Source organism: Solanum stenotomum, chromosome 8 (assembly GCF_019186545.1).
Source record: "Solanum stenotomum isolate F172 chromosome 8, ASM1918654v1, whole genome shotgun sequence".
In the NCBI taxonomy this organism is placed as follows: domain Eukaryota; kingdom Viridiplantae; phylum Streptophyta; class Magnoliopsida; order Solanales; family Solanaceae; genus Solanum; species Solanum stenotomum.
In genome coordinates, this window is record NC_064289.1 from 47,328,766 (window position 1) to 47,346,648 (window position 17,883).

At 33.7% G+C, this 17,883-nt stretch overlaps 2 protein-coding genes across 2 annotated transcripts; both read right to left on the reverse strand.

Moving 5' to 3' along the window:
* Window positions 1-931: 931 nt before the first annotated feature.
* Window positions 932-6,355, reverse strand: LOC125873851 (E3 SUMO-protein ligase SIZ1-like). Its single transcript, XM_049554698.1, has 10 exons — window positions 6,245-6,355; window positions 5,837-5,973; window positions 4,914-4,982; window positions 4,535-4,622; window positions 4,380-4,455; window positions 2,780-2,853; window positions 2,493-2,600; window positions 2,212-2,376; window positions 1,998-2,127; window positions 932-1,104 (listed from the first exon to the last, which is right to left on the reverse strand). Exons 1-10 carry the CDS (start codon window positions 6,353-6,355, stop codon window positions 932-934), a joined length of 1,131 nt encoding a protein of 376 aa, XP_049410655.1.
* Window positions 6,356-6,385: 30 nt separating this feature from the next.
* LOC125873852 (uncharacterized) lies at window positions 6,386-11,881 on the reverse strand. Its single transcript, XM_049554699.1, has 9 exons — window positions 11,705-11,881; window positions 9,825-10,385; window positions 8,449-9,741; window positions 8,027-8,351; window positions 7,645-7,906; window positions 7,327-7,543; window positions 6,866-7,227; window positions 6,612-6,722; window positions 6,386-6,407 (listed from the first exon to the last, which is right to left on the reverse strand). The coding sequence occupies exons 1-9, from the start codon at window positions 11,879-11,881 to the stop codon at window positions 6,386-6,388; spliced, it is 3,330 nt and encodes a 1,109-aa protein (XP_049410656.1).
* Window positions 11,882-17,883: the final 6,002 nt, after the last annotated feature.

Below are 17,883 nucleotides of genomic sequence, written 5' to 3' on the forward strand. Positions count from 1 at the left end.
ATTATAAATACCCTTAGGACTCCATTGTTAGGGTTCGACTTTTATTTTGTGAGCAAGAGCAAGTATCTACGTTTGTAATAGGGTTTGATCTTCTAACTTTTCTATTTTCTAGGAAATCTCATGAACAATTGTATTTTGTGGTTTTCTAATGGCATGAGTGGCTAAACACCCTAGTCCTGGGGCTGTAGCTACGAATGAATTGTTGATTATTAAAGGTTTTATGAATTAATTCTTGGTTGTCATTATAAGTTACTTTTATATTCTTGTTTTAGTATTTCTTGATTAGCCATCTAGAGATAAATCTATTGTTTAACCTTAAAATCGGGAGAGGAGAGGTTAGATAGACCAGAGGATATAGAGAGCTTGATCGACCCGTTAAGTCGAGGTGATTTGTGTTCAGGAGTGACGCCCGGACGAACAACTCGCTTGGTTACGAAATAGGATGAAATATAAATGCTCGCCAATTAGTCTATTTATCCCCGCTCAACGATGTAGTTAGGTAGCTAATTGGGGTAGGCAACGAGAGGTGTATAGCCCGACTCATATAATTAACCCTATAAACCAGTAACTTGTCAACTGAAATTAGTTCTATGCCAATAATATGATACATGATATTCAGTATATGTTGTAGCCCTGGAATTGCTTTTAACTTGCTTGAAACATGATATTAAAGTCGTTCACAATTAGTTACTTTCATTTAGTTCATAAATAGTAGTAGTTAACAATCAATCATCAACTCTTGAAAAGGTTACTTTTACTTTTATTTGTAGAATTAAGTGTTAAATATAAATTAATCATAAGTCCCTTGGGAACGATAACTCGTTTCTTCAAGAATCTATATTACTTGCATGACCACGTACACTTGTGTGTATACTGGGGAGCAACAATGTCCTTCTCTTAACTGGCCAGGGCTCCGCTTTAGTGCGATAGGCTAGTCAGGCGGCAACCACTTAGCAGCCTTGGCTCGCTTAAGCGGGCATCGCTTTAGTTGCCAGGGCATCACGTTAGCAAGCCTGGCCAGCTTGGCCCTGGCATCGCTTAAGCGACCTCCACTTATGCGGGCATGGGCTTGATTTAGCAAGGCCCGCTCTGTGTGCCCAACCGCTTTAACAATTTAAAATATTTAAAACCTATACAAAAAAATCATTTGTGCTACATAAATTGGAACAGAGGGAGACACGTTCTTTGAAAATGATGTAAAAATTACTATAAATCACAACAATTAAAAACTTCAAATATTTCAAAAAAATATATAAGAATTCAATATTTTTTTCTAATTCCATCTCGATTGCATAATTGATACTGATAGAATAACATATATTGAGCTCGTACTGGTATGAATTCCATGTCAAAGTATATATATGTATTTTAAAGAAGTCCAAGCTTGGGTTTACACTCTATATATATCCTGAGATTCAATGAGGTAAGTGCCACTGTCTGAGATCCCCTTCTATAAATAAGAATAAAATTTTAACTTCCTTTTTATATTTTTGCCCATAATTGGTAAGCTAACCAAACATAAAATACAACTAACAAATTAAAAATGATTTACCACGAGTTTAAGAAAGTAAGAAAAGACTTCTGAATATTGTTGTTTTAAATTAAATATATGTAGAATATACCAATATACTCTTTAATCTTGTGGACTATAACATGCCTTGTGAAAAGTTAAAATTAAATAATTGGCAAAATAGAGACTAGACATTCATTTCGAATCGGAGGAAGTAATATATTATCTGTGTATATAAACTCTGCAACTCCCACATCCTCCCCATTGAATCACTGACACTGGGTATGTTGTTGTATATAAACTCATAACGAGGCTAAGATAGTTGAGACCTAAGATCACAAGCAATAACAACCCTAACCTGAGAAGTGACCCGATTGAAATATGGATCAATAATGAGATGCTCCAGAGAGTAGTTGTTGAGACAGATGGGGCATTGCCACTACATAAAATGAACAACATTTGTTACTAAATATATATCACCACATACAAAAACATAGTATAAAGATGCTTGCCTTCCTAGACTTTTGATTCATTTCAATAAATACTTGAAGATCAAAGCAGCCCATATGTAAACAAGGTTTGAATCTTCCAGCAATTTTCATTCTTGAACCACTTAGCTGTACATACATCGATGCAAAATGCGAAAATCAAAATACTGCAATTAGCGCAAAGGGATGACCAAAACAAAGGTATTTGCTTACAGGGCATCGAAGATTGACAGGAACAAAATCAGCAACGACAGCTTCAAGGTCACAGTCATTGTCAGCATTTTCAGTTATTGTACGACCACCAATGCAACGACAAACGCGAGCAAGAGCATCTTCATATATCTCACCATCAGCCTCCTTAGGGATCATGTTTAGAACCTAGACACAAAATATAATGTGTTATTCAGACACCATATATAACAGTGTCAATAACTTGTACATGTCCGTTATTAAGACAGACTAAATAGGAAAGCATGTCACATAAATTTGACTACCTGTTGGATAGTACGTCGCTCTACAAGTCTAACCCCTACGCAAAATGCACGAGCATCACATCCGGTTAATGATATTTTGTTAATTCCATCTCTGAAGCAACGTGTGATCTGTCAAAAAATCAAAAAAAAAAAAATAGACTTGAGGAAAACCATCCAGGGAATCAAAGGCAGTTCCATATATATCTCAATAAGAAAACAGAGAAATGGCAAGTAACAAACAAGAATTAAAAGTTATATTAAACTATAAATCACAATGAATTTTGCCTTGGCAAAACACGAATACTCACTATTGCACCGTCATCGCGGCCATTTACACCCAACAATTGTGAGCCACTTCTATCTATGCAATTCACTGGAACTCCTGTTGGTTCAGATATAATTGAAGTTACTGAACTGGCAAAAAAATACTCTAACAATAAACAACATGTTGAGAAGGGTACAAGACACCATTCCAAGTTTTACGTTGGCTCTGTTTCGAAATGCAGCTCAATCTCGTTTTGCTGTCTTACAGAAACAATCACGAATTTCGAATCGATCACTTTCAAAGTGGTCAATTTGTGTTACTGCCATAGTAGGAGGAGGCAGATCATTCTTTCCGGCATACCCCGAGTTGTGTTTGGAGTTGAAACACTGTTTGCAGAACACTTTTTCACTTCCAGGTTCATATTTTCTTTTTGTAAGTTATTTCCAGGTTCATATTTTCCCGTAGCTTCTGCGATTCAAATCTGATCTTCTATTTCGTTTTTCCTAATCATTGCTTGCTTTGTGATTTGTAGGAATCCCTCTTTATTTTCTTTCCTATATTAGCACCTAATGTATTGAATCTATATCTTACTTACCTATTGGAATATGAAATCAACTTCTATTCGATTACATGGTATTAGAGCCAGGTCCATCCCCATTTGGATTCCTGGTCCACGCTCCAATTGGTCCTGGGCGTGAAGGGGGTGTTAGAGTAGGTAAAAGTCTCACATTAATTCGGGAATGAATGAGTGGTCTCCTTATATAGACTTGGACAATCCTCCCTTCATAAGCTAGCCTTTGGGCTTGAGTTAGACCTTGGTGTCATATCTTTACCGCTAGCAAGTTGTGAGTTATACAACTGCTTATTCTATATTAAAGCCAGCATTGCCTTTGATATGGAAACTACAATAACACTATACCCAATGAAATCCCACTAACTGGGGTTTCATCTTTACCTCAAAGGTAAGATAGAAAGACTTTCCGATAGACCCTCGGGTCAAGACAAGAACAATCTAGAAAAAGACTAAATGGAAATACAAAAGACAATAGATGGTAATAGAAATAACAAATAGTATCATAACAGTACTACAACAAAATAATACTATAATCGAACTACAAGAAACAAACCGGAATTGAAGAACAAGAAATTCCAAGCGTAGTACTACGACTACTAGTAAGCAGTGGCATAGCCTCAGCCACCCCAGGGACACCCATTCGTTGAAAAATTACGTTGTATATATATGTCAAATTCTACATTTAAAAGGTATATATTTAAAGTTGGACACTCTTGACAAAAGTTATGCCTTAGGCGCAATGGTAATGGGTGCCCATTTGAATGAAGCGGTTCCGTGTTTGAATCCCAAATATCACAATTTTTATTTTTTTATTTTGACAGTCACACACCACACACCATTATTCTTGGACACCCTTAGTAAAATTTATAGCTCCGCCACTGCTAGTAAGGGCAACAAGACAATACACTCCTACCTACTAACATTCTACCCTAAATCGTGTCTTCCACACCTTCCTATCTAAGGTCATAACCTCGATAAACTGTAATCGCATCATGTCATGTCTAATCACCTCTCCCCACAATAAATTAATAGAGAAAGATATACTTGAGCAAGACAGAATAGAGCATACCGTTGACCTGCAAATCAACATTCTGAGGCCATTGCATCCTAAATTGTACCTTGTCATTCAGAAGCATGCACCAAGCCTGAAAATGTAGCAAACATAAAATAAAATCATGAATACACAGTTACTATTTGAACTCAAGTCATTACTCGAACAACAACCTGAAGATCATATTCCTGTTTTGCCAATAGGTATCTGCTGGCTCTACCGAGTTGGAATGTTTTTTCAATCCTCTGTTCAATGTTTATGCTGAAAATTTGCAAATGTAAAGTGATTCACAAACATCCGTCATAGCATAACCAGTGTAATGTAAATATGAAATGGCAGTAAGTTCACCAAAAACAAGCAAAAAGGCAAATCCCAAAATATAGCATGAAAAGGACAACGAAGAAAAGTCATGATAGTCAAGCCTAGAATGCAGACACAAAATTCTCCTAATGAACTAGAGAAGTTTATATGATTACAGGTTAACTGAAAGAACACTCCTTTCAAGAACATACAGAGTAGCTTCACAAAACTAACAAGGTACAGGTAACTCACCCATCTGCTGGAGCACTAGTAAAACCAAACTTCACAGGATATAAAGGGTTATCAATCATCTCCCAGAATCTGCATATAGACCATTCAATCAGTGAATGTCAAAGCACTTACAATTCCATATGTAGTTAATGTAAGAAACGAGTCAAAAACTCAATGCGTCACTTAAGTATCCATATGCAGATAAAATGAAAGTGCTGGCTTTGAAGAGTCTAAAAAAAAACATAGCTCTTTTAAGATTTTACACCCATGCATAGGAGAACCCCGGTTACTGTTAGCATCGACATCCTATGTACAAAACTTTACATATAGAAAATGACAAAGAATTCCTCACATACGATTGTTTCATTCTCATGCTTCTTAAACGTTACATATAATGAGGAGTAAGCAATAGTTCATTTGAATTGAAGACAGGTAACTGTGACGCAACCAGGTACTCCTTCTGCTGCAATATATGTGAAGGTGTTTAACGAGGTACAGAGTTTAAGAATAAATGAAAAAACTTTTGAAATATGTGGTCTAAATCAAGTCATAGATATTTGTGTAGCTATAAATCATCTAATTAAGGGTAAAACAAGAAGTTTACAGTTAAATTGTTACTAAATATAGAAAAGTGTTAATTCTTTTTGAGACCGACTAAGAAAAGGAAAGAATGTCGTATAAATTGGGACAGAGGGAGTAACAATGAGCTGACAAGTATTGAAGTCAAGAGAAAGCCTAGATATCTTATTCCTATGCTTAGAGATGCAACATGGAGATAAGAACCTGAAATCGCACTAACTTGCTCTATTGAACGGAATAATCCAGTCTGTTTATAGTTAATGTTGTAGCAGAGAAAACAGAATGGGCTTGCATCATAATATCCCGTGTGTTGAGAAAGTCTGATGTTGATGAAGTGAGGTAAAGAGAAATTAAATGATACTTACGGGTCTGCACGACTCAATCTGCACAATTCACAATAAAAAGTTTCAGGAGTATTTTGCTGAGCAACTCCCTCGACAGGCTTTTCTGGAATAATGACACAATCTACATGTTGCCATGCGCGGCATCTTCTATCTTCACACTGCAAGTGTAGTTCCGTTAAAAGACAAACAAAGTGTATTTAATTGATATCATAGCAAGCAGAGGTCCTGGGATTGACTCTCACCACCACCCATTAACAAAACAAAATCCACATGCCTAGGTCCATGAAAATGAATCAAACTCAGAAGTGAGGCGCATGTTCAGAATACAATTAAACAATAAAAGTTTGCTCTTTAACATCTTAAGCTTTTAGATGAGATGATCACACACTTCAACATATTTACTGTTCATAATTAAGGCAGACGAGAAACCTGAATTATTGGTTCAGTTTGTGATGAGCTTCCACAGGGACATCGAATCGTCATCTGGTTAGGATCTTCGAATTCCTCATCCAAGACAACTTGTGACTTAGACACACACATTTTTCTGGAAGAGACAAGAAAACATCAGTATCACAAAACAAAGAATTCACTTCTGCTTCATTAATTAGATAAAAAAGAAACAGTTTTCACCAATGAAATGAGGAAATAAAATACAAACTCAGTTCTTGGTAAAGTTTTATAATAGAATCTTCTATCTTGTTTTTTCTCATAGCCATGAAGTATTTGCCCTTAAAGAAGAACCCTCTAGTACACACGCCAAACTAACTCGGACCTTATTGAAGATCCTATAGTGTACCTGAAACTTGATGCCAGTTGATGCACCGAGTTCTTCTCTAGGTCACTTTGAGCTGAGTTTCTTGAATCATCATTTCCATCAATTGGCCAAGTCATTGGTAGTGTTAAATTTCTACGAAAATATATTAAGACTTGTGAAGTCAGCACCTCAATGGTTCTTCCATAATACGAAATACGAAAATGTGAGTAATATTTTTTTAAGAACAGACAACGAGACAACAATTCATCGAAGGAAGAATTCAGAAATGTATGTACTGCTCCACAAGCTTGTGTTTGCAGCGATTCATCTTATGAATGGTATAAGTATCAAAACGGACGTCAAGGACCTTTGCCAATCTTGATATCTGATGTCCTGGTAGGATGTCCCAGAATTTTAACACTTGAAAGTATGCCAAGTTCTCTAGCAAAACATCTACACTCCAAATTAATTTTAGGTGCTTGACACTGTATATCTTCAATAGTTCAGATGAATTCCTGCTACTGTTGCTGAATAAGCTGTAGTTTCCTGGCTTGCGCCAACCACTTGAAAGCTTCTCCAAAAGGGAGATCACTTCTTTACGCATCGCAACATCTTTAATTCTGGCAATGGATTTTGAGAAATCCTCACTAAAGAGAACCTGTTATGCTTAGGGGTTATGTGAAGGCCTTCAAATTTTCCAAAGTAGCTAATTGACTCAAAGAAAAGAATCCACTATAAGCGAGATGAAGCAGCATACCTTCCACTTGGATGTCTTGAACAGAGGGGAGTTCATGGTGAGTAGTGTTTCAATCTGGCCAACCTCAATGGTAGCACTCAAAATCGCTTGAGCCAAACTTTTGTCTTCATTAACATCAAAGAAACGACCCCGAGCCTTGGACTCAATGACTAATTGCTTCCAAATGGAACCACTGTTAACCAAAGTTGTGGCATTCCCTAATACCCAAAGGCAGAATCTGCATACAAAGCCAAAGAAAGAGAATGTTCATCAATTATCTTATCACTGACTGAACACCAAAAGACAGTAGTAAGATAAGAACAGCCAATAACTTAGTACCTTGCTCGAGTCAGTGCTACATTTGCTCTCTGACAACTAGAAAGGAATCCCACTAGTCCACTCCCATTACAACGAACCGTGGATATAATTATCACATCTTCTTCGCCTCCTTGGAAACAATCAACGGAGCGTACATTCACTGAGAAGTGGCTGTTGACATCTGTGCCATATTTATGCCCAAGTTTTTGTTGAATCTCAAAAACTTGAGCTTTGTAAGGAGATATACAGCCGACGGAAACCTTTCTCCTTGAAGTAACAGACTCTATAATTTAGAAATGAAATCAGATTTTCCAACACAATTGCCATGCTAACCGAAATACAGTACTGAAAACAAGAAAACGTCATCATAAGCATAGATGAAGTCCTTGAAAGATTGAATTACCTTTATAAAGATTGGCAACGATCTCGGCTATGACATAAACTTCTGACATATTTCTAGTACTGTGTTTGCTATCATACTGCTCATTTCCATTGCTTATGTTAAAAAAAGAATAGGAGCCAAAGATATTTCCTTTAAGAAATCTCTTCTCATACATTGCTTCTTTTACATTCCGACCATCCGTAATTTTATTTTCATAGAACTCTCTATTTGGGAACAAACTTATTGCAGGGTGCATTCTATATTGAACATTAAGAAGGTGCTTCTTGTGTCCTACATTTACCAGCCTTTCAAATAAGCTCCTTCCAAAGTCAGCCTTCTCACAGATCTGGCAATAATGGACACTTTGTCAATGATCTAAGAGCAACAGATTCATTTTTTTTCTTAAAAAAATAAGTATCGTAATAAAAAGATCAGCGGAAAACCTTGCTGTGAACCATTGCAGGCAATTGTTTCTCATCCCCTACTAGTATGGCCTGACGAAGACCTGGAAGCTGCAGGGGAATAGCGGTTTCACATTCCTTCAGCTGAGCTGCTTCATCAATTATCAACATCTCCAGAGGGTTCATTCCTACCGTGTATAATTTTGATGAGCTCGAGACTGTGCAGAAAATCACACATGCACCCTTCAGACAAAAACTTTGAATATCAGTGATATCTGGAAGAGAGATTCTCTCGGTAAGAGATTTCAATACTTCGATGCATTCAAATGTATTCACAAAATATCTCCCATTACGGAACAGTGTTCCAAGAGTTTGAAGCATCTCAAGAACTCTGATCATATCTTCAGCTACTTCTAGTGGAATGAAAGAAGTAGGCAGATACGTGTACAAGCTCTTTAGACAAACTGTCAACTGCTCCAAGATCCTTTTGAATTTGCTTGTAACAAACTCCTCAAATGTAAAACTACGGGCTTGTTTTTTGTTTTCTACCTCTCCTTCATTCTCAATTTTGTCAACTGATCTCAAGTTATTCATCATTTGAGAACTTTTATCATCATTTGATATCTTCTTCTCATTATCTTTTAAATCCTGATTGCCGAATGTTTTCTGCAACTTACTCTTCTTATTTTTATCTAGTCCTTGATTGTCTATACTTGTACTCCTTCCTTTCTCTTCCTCTGCAACATCATTAATGCTATCTCCCTTCATTAGTTTTTCTTTTCGCAGGTATTCATGGTTTCGCAGGTATTCACGGTATAGCTCTTTAGGATCTTCAAGCAAAGATATCATGGAGAGTATACAACTTTTCCACCCATGATCAGGAGACAGACAGCTCGTAAGAGCAGCAATTCGGTTATCAAGAAATACATCAAACAGATCTTCATGATCATCAATCCCCATTCTTTTCCGATTCCCAAATAAAATTATGTCACCTAAACCATAGGTGTCATATTTCAGACCATCCTGCACTAGATGCATCACCCTCTTTGTAATTCCCAACACAGCAATGTTTGTGGGAGCACAAGTAAGAGTTCTGCATTTCATGTTAAACAAGACGTAAAGTAAGGAAGAAACTGTTTTTGTTTTGCCAGTTCCAGGAGGACCCCAAATAAGCTTAACAGCACTCTGGTGACCACATTCTCTTGTAGCAATACAACTTATAATAGCCTCTCGTTGCGCATTATCTAGCCCAAAAGAGTCAATGGTTGTCCTATGATTTAATATGGCACTAGTTTGTGTTTCACTTAATGAGCAATGCGAGCATTTCTCTTCATCCTGCAAATGATTAAAATTTACTAGATGTTAATCAATGAAACTTATATATAGATCAAATTTGACAGGAAAAAAGATATTCTTACCATACTTGGATCAACGTTTAGCACAGTGCTAACAATCTTGATGTTTTCACTATTCATGTCAGAATTCAAAGCATTCCATATTCTAATATTGGTCGTCAAATTAGAAAGGTAAACGATGAAAAGACTATCTCCTTGTTCATGCTTTTCTCTATCTGGTTTTGTAAACGGGATAGGCTTAGAAGACAAGATGGTTATCCTGTTTAAACCTTCATCTTTGCTTTGGACAAATGCAATGAGAAATGATCTCTTTGGTCTGTTAAAGTCTGCAGTAGTTTTCGGCCTTACATCTGATAGTGCAATCAGATCACCTACCTCTGGTTCATATGTTTTCATAAATCTTTGTCCCTCGATAGTAGTTGTGTTCAACAAAACGTTGTAGTATAAACCCTTTGGAGGCTTATAATCAGCTGACTTTCTGACATTGATAACCTCAAGTGCAGGGGATTGAAAAGCATTTGTCACCCCTGAGAGCAAATCAGCATGTGTTTCTTCTATAAGCGGACTTATGAATGACTTGAAGTAATGATCAGTTGACAAGAATGTCTCTGGAATTTGTTTAACCTGTTTAACAAATTGCACAATATCAAAGTCATGAATCTATAAAGGTTGAATATTATAGATACTTCACTTAACTTGTCAAAAAGTATAGTATTGACGAATTTTAACTTTTTATATATACAATGTAATTTATCGAGGAAACCGGCCATGATCTGGTCTATGCAAAATGTGCTCATAAAACAGGCATGTCCCCTCCAGAAATTGAACATGTGGGGCCATTTTCCAGTAGCTAATTGGCTTTACTCAAATCACAATTCACAACAGCAAAGTTTCCACACATAGCAACAAGCTCTCACTCCATCATAGTCCCATGGCAAGAAATTTCAAATATTTTTCACTTAATTTGGAATTTACAATAGAGTTGCATTTTTGTAAAGAATATTTGGAATAATTTTTATTTTTGAATAAATTTATATACAAGTTCAAAAGAAGTTATTTCCGAATTTGAAGTACAACTTCAAACAAATTACTTCAAGTTGGATTTGAAATTCTCATAGTCAAATGCGGATTTTCAAATAAAGTAAAAAGTTATTCAAGAAAAGTGAATACTATTTATGGCAAAACAGATAGTTAAACTATGTGAACTTTGATTGACATTTTAAAATAATATTGACATTGGAAAAATCATAATATATACACCATACTTGTATCATTTTTAAATATCTAAATTTTAATTTTAAAAATTGAGTTAATTAATTTAATCAAATTTAACATGGATTAGTCAAATTAAAGTACTCCCAAATAATTGAGGGAGGGAGGGAGTAGTATGTTATATTCTATGTTAATAAAATTACATAGTAGTATAAAAATGAAAAATACATTGAGAATATTAGGAAATATAACAAAATAATTAAAGAATCTTTTAACTCTACTACAGTTTAAACCATTACTGCTAAAGTCTAACTCTCAATAAAATTTAACTTCAAATAAATAAATTTTGGTGATTTAAAACAACTTACACATACAGTGTACAAATTAAACTCCATCATTAAGAACTCCCACATATACATTCATACATGTAAAATAAATGAAGTACTTGTTCCTATGGTTATTAGTCAAGAATATTCCATAAATATAATTATTTGAGGTAATAATTCTTCAAAACTCTAATTAACAATTAATTAGAACCACTTACCAATGAAGTAACAACAGAACACATGCTGACCAATAATAGGTTAAGATCATATGAAGATAATTAGATTATCCATTTTCATAAATGATGCCCCTAAACTTGTCACAAATACTTGTACATTTAAGTATATACTTGTCATTTTTGTGCATCGCGCGTGTATGTATATATATATATAGAAGAAAGACTTAACCTCGTCTTTGAAGAGATTTTTGTTGAGGACATGAGCGAAAGACCAAGAAAAGACGACATCTATCAAGCCCGGAATAACAAGTTCTTCAGTTTTTTTATTCCATGCACGAACACAATATTCCTCTTTCAAGACTACTTGTTCTGTTTTCACCGGAACATGATTTTCTTGCTTATTCATTGAACCAAAAATTGAAGCAAGTTTATTCAATATGGACAAAATACTAAAAGATTCGAAAATTAAGCATGGACAAGGTGATCAATTAAGTAATTTAATTAGGTGAAAAATACTCATAATATATGCATATTGCATGCATTGGAACAAGTAAAAGTCACATGGGGAAATGCGATTAATGTTTCGTTTCCTCCGTTAATTAATTTATGATCTTCTCATCATTAATTTGACATGCATGCACGAGAGGAGTTACCTATTATTAATTTATTCTAAATTTGGTTATTAGGTTCGATATTCGGTTTTTAACTAATATAATTCGATTAAACTGAAATATTGAAATTTAATTACATTAATACTACATTCTACAGGCCCAATTTAAATATTAATGTGGCCAAATTTAATTTAAAATACACCCAAATAGAACTCCAACTAATTAAGCAAGTATGTCACCTTTGTTAAACACTACAGAAGTGCTCTTAGTTGTATTTAATTTGTTGAATTGTACATAAGACGACAATTGCTTGATAGTAAAACAGATTCAAGAAGCAAAAATAGAATAGAGAAAGAGAGGCAGTAAACGTGGAAAGAAATTTCCTTGACTGTAGTACTTTTCAATGCTGCTACTGCAGTCTTTATATAGCTAAAAAAAGAACCAGCAGACTTAGACTAAAAAATTAGGAATTGCCCTACAAAGCTTTCTCCTAAAAACTAGATAATGTTGCCCGTGCTATACACGGGCCCAATAATATAAATGGTATATTTTGGAGCTAATAACCGAGTTTTTGAAGCTATTGTTTGCGTGGATAAAGGAATAAGTTTTTTTATCACAAACATGTACTTTCTTTGACGTTATTTAAAGCATAATAAGACTACCCACATACAACATTTTAAAAATATTTTATGTTGTCAATTATCATGATTTATAGTATTTTTACGATAGATTCACTTGAAGAATCAGTGAAATTTTTTGTATTTTTTCTCAAAACATATTTTATGTTGTCAATTATTATGATTTATAGTATTTTTACGCAATTTTTAAATATAAAAAAAAATAAGACAAATAAATTAAAATGGACTCAATATATGTTTTCTTGTTGTCTCAATTTATGTGACACAAATGAAATTTGGAGAGTCATCCAAATTTTCATATTTTTTTTAAAAATGTTTGAAGCTATTACTTACTGTGATTTATAATATTTTTATGTAACTTTGAAATAATGTACATTACTGGTCACTTTGTCCTAATTTATGTGATATGGATAAAATTATAAATTAACCCTTTTAAAATGTCTTTCAGATATTTTAAGTTGTTAATTATTATTATTTATAATACTTTTTTGGTAATATTAAAATGATATGTGTTATTTTTTCTGTCCCAATATATGTGAGTCTGATAGAATTCTGAGAGTCAACCTATTTTATTATATAGGTTTTAAATATTTTAAAGCTTTTTAAGTCATTTGTAAATGATATATGTTGCTTCCTTGATTGAGACTTTTCCATTTGTGATATATATATACATATTCTATATTATTTTAAAAGGGAGTTTATGCCCAAGTTCTACTATATAATAAATATAATATATAATATTCAAGAAAGTCCTAATCTTGAATATTATATATTATACTTGGGTATAAAATAGAATTTTAAAAGTCCCACAAGTATAATATATAATATTCAAGATTGGGAAAAGTCCCAATCTTGAATATTATATATTATACTTGGGCCTAAACTCTCTTTTATAATATGTAGAACTAGATAACAACTCACGTATAAAACTACTTCCTAACTAGGACAAACCTATCAGATAGAAATTTTATTTGCTAACAGCTCGTATTTTACTAACGGGACTCTTTTGAAAACTAACACCCTCCCTTAAATTGAAAGCTATCATGCTTCAGTTTAACTTCAACTTCTTGAACTCTTCCATAGTGCCAATTTCAATCAACCTCCTCAAATTTTGGAAAGGAAACAACCTGAGAGGTTTGATAAAGATATCTGCCAATTGGTCTTCACTTCGGCAATATTCCAACTCTATTGTTCCTTCGTCGTTGAGATCTCGCAGAAAATAATACTTCACGTCAATGTGTTTGCTTCTTCCATATGTAGCATAGGATTTTTTGATAGCTTGATGGTAGAGTTGTTGTCGCAGAAAATTGTAGTTACTCTTTCTTGTTTGAATTGTAGTTCTTCAAAAATTCTTCTTAACCAAACAACTTGACAAGCACAAGCTATAGCAGCAACAAATTTCGCTTCAGTACTCGATAAAGAGACATGCTTTCTGGAAGATCACGAAACAGCCCATGTGCCTAGCATAAAAACATAACCGAAAGTGCTCTTTCTATTGTCTTGATCTCCTGCATAGTCATTGTCCGTAAAGCCAATCAAATCTGACTTTTCTCCTTTCTAGTAGAAAATGCCAAAATCTTTCGTTCCTTGTAAGAAGCAAAGAATTTTCTTCGCTGCTAACAAATGCATCTCCATAGGACTCTCCATATATCTACTTACAAGACTTACTGCATACATAATGTCGGGTCTTGTGGCAGTTAGGTACATTAAACTACCCACAATTTGTTTGTAAAGCGTGTTATCCACCTTCGTTCCTCTCCCAGCTTTGTTTAATTTTAAACCAAACTCAACTGGTGTGTTGGTGGGATTGCAGTTCAGCATCTTGAACCTGTCTAAAATTTCTCGCACATATTTCTTTTGGAAAATAAATATCTGTAATGACTCGGAAAATGATAGAGTGAAACTAGAGCCTCACATGTGAGTTTGGAGTCGAGAACTTAATGAAATGANCACTTCTAATCCAAGAAAGTAATGCATATTACCAAGATCAGACATCTCGAACTCATCCATCATAGACTTCTTGAATTCAGCAAACATGGCACTATCATTCCAGTATATATAAGATCATCAACATGTAAGCATACAATAAGCATTTTCGCATCATCCCCAATCTTCACAAAAAGTGTATGCTCATACAGACACTTTTGAAAATCCATTTTCAGAAAATAAGCCTCAATGCGACTATACCAAGCTCGGGGGCTTGTTTTAGTCCATAAAGGGCCTTTTTTAAGCGATAAACTTTACGCTCATTTCCAACCTTAACATAACCAAGAGGTTGTTCAATAAATACCTCTTCCTCCAAATATCCGTGTAGAAAAGCTGATTTGACATCCTACTGGAAGATAGGCCATGAATTTTGTGTCGCCAATGCAATTACTATTCTGATAGTGTCATGCCTTGCAACTGGAGCATAAACTTTAGTGTAGTCCACGCCGTACTCCTGCTTGTATCCCTTAGCCACCAATCGCGCCTTATATTTGTCAATTTCACCATTTTCCTTCAGTTTCGTCTTGTAGACCCACTTGACGCCATTGATTTTCTGCTTCTCAGGAAGATCAGTAAGCTCCCAAGTATTGTTCCTTTCAATAGCTTTAATTTCAGCATCCATCGTCTTTCTCCATTTTTCTTCTCTAACAACACTCTCAAAAAATGTAAGGTCGCAGTCCGCAAACAATGCAAAATGAGTAATTGCATCATCATTTACCTCAATTCCTATTACCTCATAGTCTGACATTCAAGCAGGCCTTTTTCGAGTACGCCGAAGTGATTGAGTTGCTCAATTAGTTTCTTCTAAAGCTGCTGGAAAATTTCCACCAATTGTTGGTGTAATTTCAGCACCTGTTGGAGAGGACAGAAAGTGGAGAAAGACGAGTTGTATATGTATATTTCTAGAATTGTATATGTAAATCCATCAAATAATTGTATATATGTAACTATTCTACATATGTATTTGTATATCTGGCGAGCGAGATTGGGAGAGGGAGGAGAGAAGCGAGCGAGATTAGGAGAGGGAAGATAGAGGCGAGCGAGAGAGGGCGAAGAGTGGAGAGAGGCGAACTGTATATGTATTTGTCAGATAATTGTATATATATATAACTGATATACATATGTATTTGTATATCTGGCAAGAGAGATTGAGGGAGGGAGGAGAGAGGCGAGCGAGAAAGGTCAGAGAGTGGAGAGAGACTAATTGTATTTGTATATATGTCAGATAATTATATATATATATGTGTATAATTTGTATTTGTATATGTATAAAAGAGGACAAGTGACGTAATTAAAGCTAAAATTAAATTGTGTGCCGTACTTAATTCAAACTATAGCTAATTAACTAGTATATGTTTGTTTTTCCGCATAAGTTTCCCTTAATTTTATAGTCTCATGGTCAATATATATTATTGATCCTATATTAGACTTGAGCCTTTTACCTGTAAGGCCCAAAGACTTTTAGGGGCAATTGTTTATATATAGGATAAATTACTTGAGTGGATTCCTTTTAAAAAATAATTACTTATTTTAAACATACTCTTTAATTATTACCATTTATAACAACTTCTTTAATTTCTCTCTTTTCTCTGTCTCGCTCTTTCTCCCTTCCTTCCTTTCTTTCTTTCTTTTTTTTCTTTCTGTTATTCATTCTCCCTTCCTTTCTTTTTAGTTGCTCTTTCTCCCTTTTTTACTATTGCTCTTCTTCTTTTTTTCGTAGAGTAGTCAATGATTTTAGACTGAATAAACTTGTATCAATAATTAATTAGACAAGTAATTTAATCATAACAAATAAAGAGACATAAGAAATTGCAAAATGAATTAAACTTGAATTAAAAATGTATTACAAACATATTAAAGTTGAATTATTATAAGAGAATCAAACATGAATGCAAAATGTAGCAAACAAAAGAGCATTCTTTGATCTGCATATAAATTGAAAAAAACTTGTATCAATAATGAATTAAACAAGTAATCCAATCGTAACAAATCAACCAATTAATTGCAAAATGAATTAAACTTGTATTTAAAAGTGTATTACACAAATATTAAAGTTGAGTTAGAAGAGAGAATTAAGCATGACTAAAAAAACATGTAACTAATGAAAGACCAGACATTGACCTATTTAGTAAATTAAAGTTGTATCAATAATGAATTAAACAAGTATCCAACAGTAACAAATAAATCAAAAAACTGCAAAATGAATTAAATTTGCATTAAAATTGTATTACACAGTATTAAAGTTGAATAAGAAGAGAGAATTAAGAATGAATGGAAAACGTAACTAAGGAAAGACAAGACAATGATCTCTAGAGTTAATTAAACTTGTATCAATAATGAATTAAAGAAGTATCCAATAGTACCAAATAAATTAAAAAACTGCGAAATGAATTAAATTTGCATTAAATTGTATTACATAGTATTAAAGTTGAATTAAAAGACAGAATTAAGAATGAATGAAAAACGTAACTAACGAAAGACATGATAATGATCTATAAACTGAATTAAACTTATGAGTTATATCAATAATGAATTAAATAAGTATCCAATAGTAACAAATACATCAAAAAACTTCAAAATGAATTAAATTTGAATTAAAATTGTATTACATAGTATTAAAGTTGAATTAGAAGAGAGAATTAAGAATGAATTGAAAACGTAACTAACGAAAGACAAGACAATGTTCTATAAGCTGAATTGAACATATATCATTATTCGTGAATAAAACATGTATTATATGTATCTTATAAATTATTTTGAATTATATAAGAAGATGATATATTTGAAACATGTATTATAAATATATTGTTCATGATTTTAATTCAATTTTCAATTATTTGTAGGAACAACCTATCCAAACTAATCGTAAACGAAAGAGGAGTCAATGATTCGTAGACTGCATAAAACTTGTATCAATAATTAATCAGACAAGTAATTTAATCGTAACAAATGAAGAGACATAATAAACTGCCAAATGAATTAAACTTGAATTAAAAATGTATTACACACATATTAAAGTTGAATTAGAAGTGAATTAAACATGAATGCAAAATGTAGCAAACGAAAGAGCATTATTGTAAATTGAATAAAACTTGTATCAACAATGAATTAAACAAGTAATTCAATCATAACAAATCAACCAATAAACTGCAAAATGAATTAACTTGTATTAA